The sequence below is a fragment of the Anabas testudineus genome, chromosome 24 (genome assembly GCF_900324465.2).
Source record: "Anabas testudineus chromosome 24, fAnaTes1.2, whole genome shotgun sequence".
Classification (NCBI taxonomy): Eukaryota; Metazoa; Chordata; class Actinopteri; order Anabantiformes; family Anabantidae; genus Anabas; species Anabas testudineus.
The window spans coordinates 18,207,027-18,219,419 of record NC_046632.1 but is presented as its reverse complement, the minus strand read 5'-3'; the positions used below and the strand labels follow the sequence as shown (position 1 = coordinate 18,219,419).

Below are 12,393 nucleotides of genomic sequence, written 5' to 3'. Positions count from 1 at the left end.
ATAATAATAATAATAATAATAATAATAATAAATTAATATAATATAAATAAATAAATAAGAGGTTGAAATGTTTGTTGAAAGACGGCAGAAAAATAAAAAACTGATAAAGAGCAACCTGAAGTTCTACAAACGTCATTTGAGCTGATGGTAGATTAGTACAACTATGACCCCAGGTTTGTTTTTAATGAACATACTGAACGCGTTTCCCGCCTCTTGTTCAGGTAACTCACTAAATAAAGGTCAAAGGTAGAAACAGCTCAACACCTACAGGTTAATATTGAGAAAATAAAATCAAAGATCATATGATACGATCCAATATTCAACTAAAAGCACCGTGAACTCAGAGGTTTAAAACGTTTAATAATAATATTAGTACTACGTACTACTAGTACTATGAAAGGTAAAGTATTTCTTTGACTGAATAATAATTTAAACTTGATTAATTAAATATCAAATTTAGCTCCAGTACAGTCGAACATTCTTGAGGATGTTCGACTTTTAGATTCTCAGTCTTAGGGAGAAACGCAGTAATAATATTTCTAAGGAGTAACTCAGAAAACATCTGAGAGAACAAGTGGAGCGTGGATTGGAACCATCTGGTGAATAAAGTGCTACGACGCCCCACTCCAGCAGTATAATGTGACCAGCACCACAGCTGACTCGTGACATGAAGCATCAATTTCAACTTTCAGAGTGACTTTGAATGTGGGTCGTTTCAGGCTAAGTGAGGAGAAGAGAGCGGGGGAGGCTGAGGCCCACGAACCACCGGGAAACTGAAGCGAACGGCAGCGACGGCACTCGAACGTTTCAGGATGCATCTGTGAACTGGTTCAACCTCCGCTGTTGTGTTCAGAACAGAAACAGATGCAGAACACGGCGGAGTGCATGTGATTTATGCAGCTGCTCTAAATAAACCGAGAGCTGCAGGTGTTTGTGCTGAGAGGAACCTACATGGTCAAGCTCTTGAGTTTTGTGGCTCCAGCAGCTCTGTAAACAGAGGTCAGAGGATTATAAGACGCTGCACAGTAGAACACAGCAGTTCAAACAGAGAAAGGGGAAATCAAGAAGTGATTCTCCTTCTGAACTCTGATCAGAGGACACGGCCTGAATTTATCAGACTACTGAGAGAACAACTCTGTCACTTTGACTCATATTTAGTAAATTAAGACAAAAAGTACTGTAAAAGTCTTTAAAGTGAGGTCAGAACTCTAAAGTTGGACGTGAGAGGGACTTTTTCCAGTTTCAATCCATTAAAGAGACTAAAATACTGCTACTTTATTAGTAGTTATAAATAACTCTATATACTAATAATTTAATAATTATTATCTGTGACTACAGTATTTTATCCTTCTATCTGGGTGGTGCAGACAACTGCCCTCACAGGACAATTAAAGTTTTGTGTGTGTATATATATATATATATATATATATATATATATATATATATATATATATACACACAACTTTAATTGTCCTGTGATATATATATATATATATATACAGCTGCTAATATAGCAGTAGCAGTAAATCCTCTAAGTTTCCTGCATTTATTGCTGAGGAATCCAACTTTTCATTTTATCAAAGAATATGTTTGTGTTATTTTATCTTATTATATTTTAACAGTTTACATCGTTTTATCCATCTCAGAGTTGCTCCTGCACTTTGCTGTAAGAATAAATCCTATGATAAATAACTAAATAAATAACTCTCAGAGGTTCGATAAACACAGGCCAGGATCACAAATTTCTGCTGAGTGACAGAATCACGTTTGTGCTAAAATCAAGTCTGGTGATGAAACGTCAGATCTAAACAACACAAGTTGTAAAATGACAAATTAAAAGTGAATTCTGGTGCAGCCGTTAGTTGGAATCTGCATCTCACTGTTAGAGAACAGAGGTCTGTGCTCAGCTGGCGGATTGTTACAGCATGCAGGGGTTGGTTAGGGTTTAAAAGGTCAAAGGCAGGTGGGGGGGGGGTTTAAATGAAAGGGTTAAATCGCCGGGTCTTACGCTGATCTCTCTGGGGACGATGGAACTGAGGAGCCATTACTGGGAGGGAAACAAAAAAGAAAACAAAGAAGAAGAAGAAGAAATGGTTAAACACAGGATCAACTTGTTTCCCGGTACGAGATCCAGGAGCTGAACGATAAATAAAATCATTCCTGCTCCGAAAGAAGCAGGTTTGAAGACGACACAGTCCCACGAAGCTCGAACAGCTCCACAAACAAACACCTTTATACTGAAGGCACAACTTAGTTTCATCAAACAGAGGTCTGAGGTCTGTTTTAGAGCCAGGACGAAGTAAAACTGACTGATTTTAGAGAAAAATCACATCAAAATGATTTAGTGACACATACATTTAAATGTTTGTCTCAATCTGACCCGGTTGGAGGAAACTGCAGCTGGAGCAGAAACCATTTCGCAGCACAGTAACTTTACGTTTATTGGCCGATGGCTTTTAAGTTAATAGTGTTTCTCCTCTTTTTAAGCAAATGTTGTGCTCGATTGTCTCCCAGACCTCCATTATCTTGAAGAGACAAAGGTCTGCCTCATCTTCTGCAGGACACTAACGTCCCTCCTGGGACTGAGACTCTGTTCGTTACCTGCGCAGGCCCGCGTCGATCTGCACCTCCTCGGGGATGAGCTCGGCCTCGCTCTGGGCGATCCTCAGCGCCAGCTCCCTGTCCCTCCTCTCCTGCTCCAGGACGGCCTGTCGAGCCGCCTCCTCCTCCCGCTCCGCGTGCAGCTGCAGCTCCATCTCCATCTAAACACACATTAAACATTTTACTTCTCCTGCCTGGACGTTCTGCAGTGGAGCACACACGGTCCTTACCTGCTGAAAACTTTGATTCTTGGTTATTTCAGGTTAGTAGAAAACACATCTGAAACTAAACCAGTGCTGGAACTTTTATCACATCAGAACAATTCTCACTCGTTTTGTCAGGTTTTTAAAATTAAAACAGAAAAACTCCACAACAATAAATAAGTAAATGATGCTTTTAGCATAAAGTCCAGAGCAAAAACTCCAAACTGCTCAATGTGATGATGAACTGATTTTATCTGTTTGTGAACTCAGTACTTCTGGTTTTGGACAGTTTGGTATGAACAGGCTGACGCCCTCCAACAACAAGAGCAGGTCAGACGGTGGGGGTGCATCTCCTCTGTCCTGCTCATTAAGGAAGGAGTTGGGGGCAGCCAGTGAATGGGGGGTGGGGGGGCACGTGGATGATTAATGCTCCTGTTTCCTCCTTTCTTCACAAAACAACTTTTCTAAGTCAAACGCCTCGAGAAAACTTTCATCCCGGTTTAATACAGGACGCTGAGGAATTCATGACATTAATACAGGACATAATAAATGAATCAGTGTTGTCACTACAACTTTATTTATTTGATATAAGCCTGAAACATTTGAGCTCTGATGATAAAGTATCGAGCTCTGTCCGACTGTCTTTATATTGTGACTGTGTCAAATATCTGCACTGAGTTAATGTTGCTGAAACATGAGACGTCTGCGTGTTAGCATCGCTTCCACTTTGGTTGGTCAAACACCTTCCTGGTTCCTAGTTCCGAACCCTGAGATCATCTGTGTCTGTCACCAAATGCATTTTAAACGTCTGTTAAACAATCGATTTCTGCACCGGTTCATCATTTAGTGTCTTTACACGTCACTCACACACATCATCCGACCTTTAGGACCCTAACGATCAGTGTATAAAGAAATAAAACTCTTTAGAGTCGTGTTGTGTTCAGAGTCTGCAGACGAAGTCATGAATATTTAGCTGAGAGGAAACGTGCAGAGCAGCCCAACAAGTCTGTGCTGTGCAGGAGATTGGTGGGGAGCCCGGCCAGCAGCTTTGATCTGAACGGCTAAAATCTGTACTTGATCCAGGCCCGGTCGACGCCCCCGGGGGAACCAGAGGAACCAGCCACGGCGCCAACAGATGAGCTGCACGCAGACAAACCAGATAATAAACATAAAACTCTATGAACCGTAAAAGCCACTATCTCTGTGACACACTCACACAATGTGTTCGTATCTGTGAAGCAGCCAGACTGAGGCGTTCAGTGTAAGAGAGAAAAACCGAGAACCCAGCGTGCACGTATGATCAGCACAGTGCAGACACGTGAACATGACCACGTGTGGTTAAAGGGTCAGTTCGTCCAAACTGTGAGCTAATAATAAAGTCTCCATCCATTGAATCAACGTCATCGAGTCCTTTTCTAAAAAGACTAGTCCTTTTCTAAAAAAAACAGAAAAGCAGTGAAATGAGGCTTCTTTCTTTTTCCTGTGCATCGTTACATTCACTGATTTCTTCATCATAAAGGAACGAGACACTACGAAGTCAAGGTCACGCAAAATGTTTCCTCTGCAGCAGTTTGCATTCAACATTTCCACCGGTCCTCACACAGATAGCACAAACAGGCGCTCCCACAGAGTCACAATGACAGAGAGGGCCATTAGAGAGTGAAATGCAGAGAGATAACGTGTGGCCATGTTCCTGCCAGAGCAGCTAGAAATGGATTAGAGAGGAGTAGCTGCACAGGAGGGATTTCAGGGCTTCGACTCGCTCGTCCTGCAAAGACAAATGTGTGCGGACGTGGACACGAGCTCCGTGATCCCACAGCACTTGTTCTGTCCAGATGGTGACGTTTTAAAGTCCCTGTTTAAACTGGATTCATTTTATCTGCACAGTCATTTTGAAATCAGCAGGAACTGTGAGGTTCTAACCACATGGACGCTCAGTTGGTTCTACGTCACGTTACTCAGTGAGGTTTGAGAGTCGAGTTTTAAAGAGGTCAAATAGAAAAGAAGACGCAACGCTGTCATGACTTCATTCAAAACAACTCAGACACACTAGAAAACCACAGGTGTTAAACATGGAACGATCAGTTTCATGTGATCACATGAACCATAAACTGTACTGGAGCCACAGACCCACCTGAATCCTCCTCTCTTCCTCCTCCCTCCTCTTCCTCTCCTCCTCCTCCTGCTTCCTCTTCAGCTCCATCTCTGCTTTCCTGAGGGCCAAAAGGAAACAAGACAGAAAGAGAAAGAAAGAGACATTGATTAAGAAGAAGAGGGAAAAGAACCGACGTGGAATGAGACCGAAGAAGAAGAATAAATAAAAAGACGAGACACAGAGAGAACCACAGTTCGATGTGTGAGGTGGATACTTCAGTTCATCCTAACTGATCCTAACGTCAGCTGCTTCTTCTTCTCTCACAGCTGAAGTGTACGACTCAGCATTTCTCTACACTTCAACACATTTACAGTTCACAGAAGCTGTTAAACTGAATCTGGTCACTTTACACTCGATCTTCTGCTTCACATCTTCTTCTTCGGCTCTAGTTGAACATTATTTTTTCAAGTTTTTATGCTTCACAAACTAAAAATAACTCCTGACACAGCGTTTGAATCACACGCTGCAGCATGTTTAGCTCTGTTTTTGGTCTCCACCAAGTCCTGAGATACGTATCAGCTCCTCACCGGCTGGTTTCTGAATGTGTCTCTCTGCTGTTTGCTGCTGATCAATAGTGATTTGCAGCGACGTCACGTCCGACACGTGGACAGTTTGTATTTTCTGGATTAACTGATGTTAACTTGTTCTTTGTTTTCTTGCTCTTTGCCTTTTCTTCTGTTCGGCGCCCACAGACACTAACAGAGCACTAAAGCTTTGACATGCGTGCTCCTTGCTGCCGACTGCTTGTGCTCTGTGGTCATCCAGGAATTGAAGGTTATCCTGCTGCTGCACACGCTGCAAACCGCTCTAAATAGAAACATCAGCCGAAGGCCCAACAGAAAGAAAAGCACCATGTGCAGTAGTTTTAAAAACAGTGAAAGCACCACGAGTGGAGTCTGCTGGGAGGCGTTTGCATCGACAGGCAACACCTCCCTGTAGATCATGTTTGGATTAACGCTGCACTGGATCTATGATGAAATGGGAAATCCCATAAAACAAGGTATTAGAGGCTGAGAGACTTTATCAAGGTCTTGTGATGCAGCTCAGAGAGCCGGCGCTCTTCGGCTTTCACGACCTTCAGTCTGTGACCTTCAGCTGAATCTGAAGGGAGTTCATAACGCCCCGGAGGAGGAGAGCAGAGCAAAGAGGAAGTGTGCTGTAAAATTTGGGCCGTCGTCTCTAATGTCTTATATTAGCGGGTAGTGGTTTGTGACGAACACAATGGCCCCCATCAGTCCTCCTAAAAGGCTTTCCATACCGCTCAAGGAGAAGGGGGGGCCTGGGGGGTCATACGTCTGCCACAATCTGGGCAGGAAATTAGATTTTCAGTTTAACTCACATGGTGGTGTTGAGGAGAGGCTGCCAGACTGAACACTGAGCAGACAACGAGTCTCTAAATCCGAAACTACTGTAGGACTAAAATCAACCTGGACGTGTGTGACCAGCGCTGAATTAGCTCCTGGTGTCTTCATCTGGTTTAACGGTTGAGAAAGTCCTGAATTAAATGAGTTCTTTCAATTCTCTCGTAACCGTGAGGCCGTCACATCCTTCTGTGATAACACACACTGAGGAGCTGAAGCTTGTTCTGCTGCTGTTCATTAAACCACGTCAGCTAAATACAGGACAACAGCGCAGCCTGTTCTACGGACATAAATCCCTTTGGAGCAAACAGCTCATTATGTAAATCTCTTTTGCGCACATTTAAAAATAAGTTTGTCGACCGCAGCAGTTTCTACTTAAATGCAGTGTCTCTTCTAAAAACGCTTCATCTGAACATGTACAGGTGCTGCAGCCTGAAGCCCCTCCCACTTACAGTCGCCTGTCTTCCTCCTCCTGCTTGCGCCGCTGCTCCTCCTCCTCCCTCCTCTTCCTCTCCCTCTCCATCTCCTCCTGGATGCGCCGGAGCCGCTCCCGCTCCTCTTCCTCCTTCTTCTTGTTCTGCATGGCCACCAGCAGCTGCTCCGACCGGGTCACCAGGGCCTTGTACTCGTGGTCGATATCGATCCGGGTCATGATGGTGCTCTGAAAAACACAGAATCAGAATCAGTTTATATGAGAAGAACTTTAAGACGAGTTGAGACTGGTTTAACTCTAGTCTAAAAACTAGATTAAAAAAAAACAACAGTTAAACAAACAAAAGAAATTATTCTTATTTATTTATTTATTTATTTACTGTAATTTAAAAAAAGACACTTCGACTTCTTTTTGACTTTTGAGGTTTTATATTTCAACCTTTTTTAATTAATTAATAAATAAATGGGTGTATTATTTTGTCAGACTTGTTTCTTTGGGTTCTTTTCAGTAGTTTTGGGACTAGATGACTTTAACGACCATTAGGACTCGACAACGTCGCGGTGAAAACACAGCTGGAGACGCTCACACTTCTACTTTTTTTACTGACACATCTGAGTCGGTTTCTGTTGGAGCTTAAAAAAACCCTGGAGGCTTCTCACATTCTACTGAATGTTCAAGCATCATCAGATCTCAATGTGACAGCTGACACCAACAGGCGGGGGGGCGCTGTAAACCTGCGGACGGAAACGTGTTAATTTCTCAAAGCAGATGAATATTTATATGCATCTGCTGTCATCGTAACCTTTCTCCTCCGACAGCCAGCGAGCCCACAACAAAGCCACTGGGTGGAGTTTGATGTGACAGCAGCGTCTCAGTCGGAGAACCTCGACCACTGCTTGTCCTTCTGATCCCGACACTGACTGCAGTGATCACCTGTCAGACGACTCTCCAGTGGGGAAAAAACAAGCGGGCGAGATAAAGAAGACAGCAACGCTGAATTATGAAAATCAAATAAAAAAAACGACTCTAGGGTATTTAAGATTCATGACACTCAGAGGGAAGATTATCTGGAAAGAGGGCGGATTTAAAGTCAGAGAAAAGCACACGACTTCAGTTCAACAGTAAATATCATCAGTAATGAGAAGTCAAGAGTCTTGACTGCACATTATTCTGAATAAATAGCTCTGAAATCTTAAACCTGACCCCCGTCCACATGAAAAGCCTTATGTGCTGTATATAAAACATCACAATCTGGACTCTGTCATTTTTTATTTTCAGAAAATCCCGGGGATCCAATCTGTTCTCATTTTGTCAAGCAGAGACTTGATGCACCACCTGTCTGTCAAAAGGCACCAGAACACGGTTTAATTTCATGCTGTCCATCATTTTCTGAGAGTGGGTGGCACTTTTCTCAGAGCTGGTGGATTTCCCATTTTTAAAACTAAATTATTCTGTATACAGTATCTGTCGGAGGAGACACAAAGGCTCTTACCGGAGGATATAGAAGACGATATATATAATTCATAGCTGAATGCTAACAGCACAAACACACCTTTATTTTGACTATCAGGGCGTCGACGGCGGCCTCCAGCTCCTGGATCTGTTTGCTCATCTCCTGTTTCCCCTCCTTCAGCCCGGCGACCACCTCGTTGAAGCGGTCCATCCTCTTCTTTAGGTTACGCACTTTGACTAACCCGTCGATCCTAAAGCACAGACACACAAATGTTTAGTTACGAAGAAGAAGAAGAAGCAACTCTCAGTGTAGAAATACACAAGTCAAATCTAAATGTTCAGTAAATGTCAGTGTCCAGCAGGAGGAGGCCACAACACGCTGAAACTCCAATTTATGTTTTGAGCTAAAGATTCAAAGAGCAACTCAGAGCATCAGTCTGTTAATAATATCAGTTCAGCTGCTGATGTCTGTGCTGAAACTAAAATCATTTCATTTATGGCAAATATCATGCGTGCACTGTGACTCTGTGCTCATATAAGGAAAATCAACGTAAAGAAGAGCACTGTTACGTATCCACTCTCTGAATAGGGCTTAATAAACTGATACTGATGTGCACAATGAGTGACATGCCCCTTTAATCTCTGCATAAAGTGGTGCTGGAATCACAAGAAGAGAAGATTATTTAGAGTTCTAGTCTAAAAGTTTTCAAAGACACGACTATGTCAGGCTGACTTTTAGGAGAAATGTGCACAAATGAAAATCTGGATCTTTTTATTTGATGTGACGGAGCATAAAAGAGTCAAATTGGATTTTAATGTCATCAGAGAAAGGTTGTAGAGCAGCTGCAATAAAGAGGAAAAAAACAACAGATAAAAGAGTTAAATGTGTGGAACTTTAAGGGAACATATGCACGGTGGGATTCAGCCACAAATCAGAAGCGATTCCAACACATTAACTCATTAGGGACGGAAACTGCAGCAGCCCACTGTTAAATGCTGCTAATCTCGTCTATGGGTAATAAGTTGAGGCGCGAGTCGCTTTGGCAGCTAATAAAGCTTCATCTACGCTGTAGAGCTGAAAAATGACCTGCACCATAATCTCAATCACGACGAGCTCGCCTCCGACACTTGATTCAACATAATTGGGTTTGATAATGACCCTGTGTTTAAGGTTTCTGCTCTGCTACATTAAATCAAACGCTCGCTATTCACCAAACTGTCTGATCAATCACAGGCATAAGCGCAGCATGAAATAAACGACTGCAAGAGCATTTGTACGACCAGACAACTGCATTCAATCCATAAAGAAAATCGTTTTTATTAGTCTGGAAGCTGCAGTTTAAGAAGATACAGCCCCTCCACCAGGGGGGTGATGTTTCCACAAAGGCTCAGTGAGAAGCAGTCGACTGTTGTTGGTATTAAACCTGGTACTAAACCTGTTATTAAACCTTTTATTAAACCTGGTATTAAACCTGGTATTAAACCTGTTATTAAACCTGTTATTAAACCTGGTATTAAACCTGTTATTAAACTTGTTATTAAACCTGGTATTAAACCTGGTATTAAACCTGTTATTAAACCTGGTATTAAACTTGGTATTAAACCTGTTATTAAACTTGGTATTAAACTTGTTATTAAACCTGGTATTAAACCTGTTAATAAACTTGTTATTAAACTTGTTAATAAACTTGTTATTAAACCTGGTATTAAACCTGGTATTAAACCTGTTATTAAACCTGGTATTAAACCTGGTATTAAACCTGTTATTAAACCTGGTATTAAACCTGTTATTAAACCTGTTTTTAAACCTGGTATTAAACCTGTTATTAAACTTGTTATTAAACCTGGTATTAAACCTGGTATTAAACCTGTTATTAAACCTGGTATTAAACCTGGTATTAAACCTGTTATTAAACCTGTTATTAAACCTGGTATTAAACCTGTTATTAAACCTGGTATTAAACTTGTTAATAAACCTGTTATTAAACCTGTTATTAAACTTGTTATTAAACCTGGTATTAAACCTGGTATTAAACCTGGTATTAAACCTGTTATTAAACCTGTTATTAAACTTGTTATTAAACCTGTTATTAAACCTGTTATTAAACCTGGTATTAAACCTGGTATTAAACCTGGTATTAAACTTGTTAATAAACCTGTTATTAAACCTGTTATTAAACTTGTTAATAAACCTGGTATTAAACCTGTTATTAAACTTGTTAATAAACTTGTTATTAAACTTGTTATTAAACCTGTTATTAAACCTGGTATTAAACCTGTTATTAAACCTGGTATTAAACTTGTTAATAAACTTGTTATTAAACTTGTTATTAAACTTGTTATTAAACCTGGTATTAAACCTGTTATTAAACTTGTTATTAAACTTGTTATTAAACTTGTTATTAAACCTGTTATTAAACCTGTTATTAAACCTGTTATTAAACTTGTTAATAAACTTGTTATTAAACTTGTTATTAAACTTGTTATTAAACCTGGTATTAAACCTGTTATTAAACTTGTTATTAAACTTGTTATTAAACTTGTTAATAAACCTGGTATTAAACTTCATATTAAACCTGTTATTGACCTTTTAGAAGCAAATTGAAAATAGGAGCAGTATTTACATCATTTCTGTGATTAAGATGAGCTCACACTTCTACACTTCACTCGTTCAGTGTTCAATGACTCTGCTAAAATCTGCTACTGGTCAAAGACCTGCTCATCATTTCTCTATTTCATAACTAAGACATTTTCAAAATCTCATGACCTTTGACCTTCACATTGTCCAGGAATCTCTTCCTACTTTGCTGCAGAGGGGTAGACTCAAGTCAGACCTTTGGCTTTGTAAGATATGAGCGAGCTGCCGCTGTTCTCAGTGTGAACACTGGTGAAGAACGTGAGGAGAGGGAGGCTACAGGTAACTATGGCAACCAAAGAAATGACAGCACGGGAAATGACACAGGAGATGATTTCACGGGAATCTGAGTGACACAAATCAAGGAGGGAGGATACAAGGAGGGAGGATACAAGGAGGGAGGGAGGATACAAGGAGGATACAAGGAGGGAGGGAGGATACAAGGAGGGAGGGAGGATACAAGGAGGATACAAGGAGGGAGGGAGGATACAAGGAGGGAGGGAGGATACAAGGAGAAAGGGAGGATAAAAGGAGGGAGGGAGGATACAAGGAGGAGACAAGGAGAGACAAGGAGGGAGGGAGGATACAAGGAGGATACAAGGAGGGAGGGAGGATACAAGGAGAAAGGGAGGATAAAAGGAGGGAGGGAGGATACAAGGGAGGATACAAGGAGGGAGGGAGGATACAAGGAGAAAGGGAGGATAAAAGGAGGGAGGGAGGATACAAGGAGGATACAAGGAGGGAGGGAGGATACAAGGAGGGAGGGAGGATACAAGGAGGATACAAGAAGGGAGGGAGGATACAAGGAGAAAGGGAGGATAAAAGGAGGGAGGGAGGATACAAGGAGGGAGGGGGGAGGAGGAAAAAGGAATAAATGAAAGTGAGGAAACAGATGGAAAGTGGAAAATGAAAATACTTCTTCTTTAATACTTTAGATTTTGACTTTTCACTCCAACTCGTGTTTAGTTGAACAAAATGTTTTTTACTGTTACCCTGTGAAACACGGGACGTAGAAGAGGACAAGTAAGGAGGCAGAGGAGAGGAACGGAAGGAGGAGACGGAGACAGAAGACGGGACACCCACCGAGGCTTGTGCTTCTTCTTGCAGAGCCACATCCGAACGGTCTTCTGCATGTTGATGCAAGCGCTGGTCCGATACAGAATCTTGTTCTTCACTGGAAGAGACGTAAAGACGAAGGAAGGAAGCAGCAGACTGTTAACGATCATTATTACTGTTTGTATCATTAGAGGTAAATTTGTTCATAACATACATCACATGTGACCTTTTTTAACCTCACGTCACCTTTATTTCATTTCTGGAAGCAGCTGCATTTTGAGCCACTAAAAACTTTCACGTCGACCTCATTAGCTCACATTCATTCACTGTAACATTTGAACCAAACAGCTGAACTGATGGTTTTTCCATCTGTTGTAGGACGTTTTTAATAACTGGAGATCCGCAGCGGTTCAGGTTCAACCAGAGCACGCTGCAGGTCACAGAAAAAAATCTGCACCTTTACATTATGTTGTGTTTCTGTGATTCCTTTACAGAAC

At 41.5% G+C, this 12,393-nt stretch overlaps 1 protein-coding gene across 6 annotated transcripts in view; it reads right to left on the bottom strand.

Moving 5' to 3' along the window:
- myo6a (myosin VIa) overlaps nucleotides 1-12,393 on the bottom strand; it is a 95,475-nt gene that overhangs the window by 15,436 nt on the left and 67,646 nt on the right. For 3 of the 6 annotated variants that reach the window (XM_026340697.1, XM_026340698.1, XM_026340699.1), the window contains exons 24-28: nucleotides 11,924-12,014; nucleotides 8,306-8,456; nucleotides 6,773-6,981; nucleotides 4,939-5,017; nucleotides 2,602-2,762 (exon numbers count right to left, since the gene is read on the bottom strand). In XM_026340697.1, coding sequence (XP_026196482.1) covers nucleotides 2,602-2,762; nucleotides 4,939-5,017; nucleotides 6,773-6,981; nucleotides 8,306-8,456; nucleotides 11,924-12,014 — 691 coding nt within the window. Of the gene's footprint in view, nucleotides 1-951; nucleotides 988-2,008; nucleotides 2,048-2,601; nucleotides 2,763-4,938; nucleotides 5,018-6,772; nucleotides 6,982-8,305; nucleotides 8,457-11,923; nucleotides 12,015-12,393 lie in introns of all 6 variants that reach the window. The other 3 variants (XM_026340694.1, XM_026340695.1, XM_026340696.1) reach the window with 2 other exon arrangements.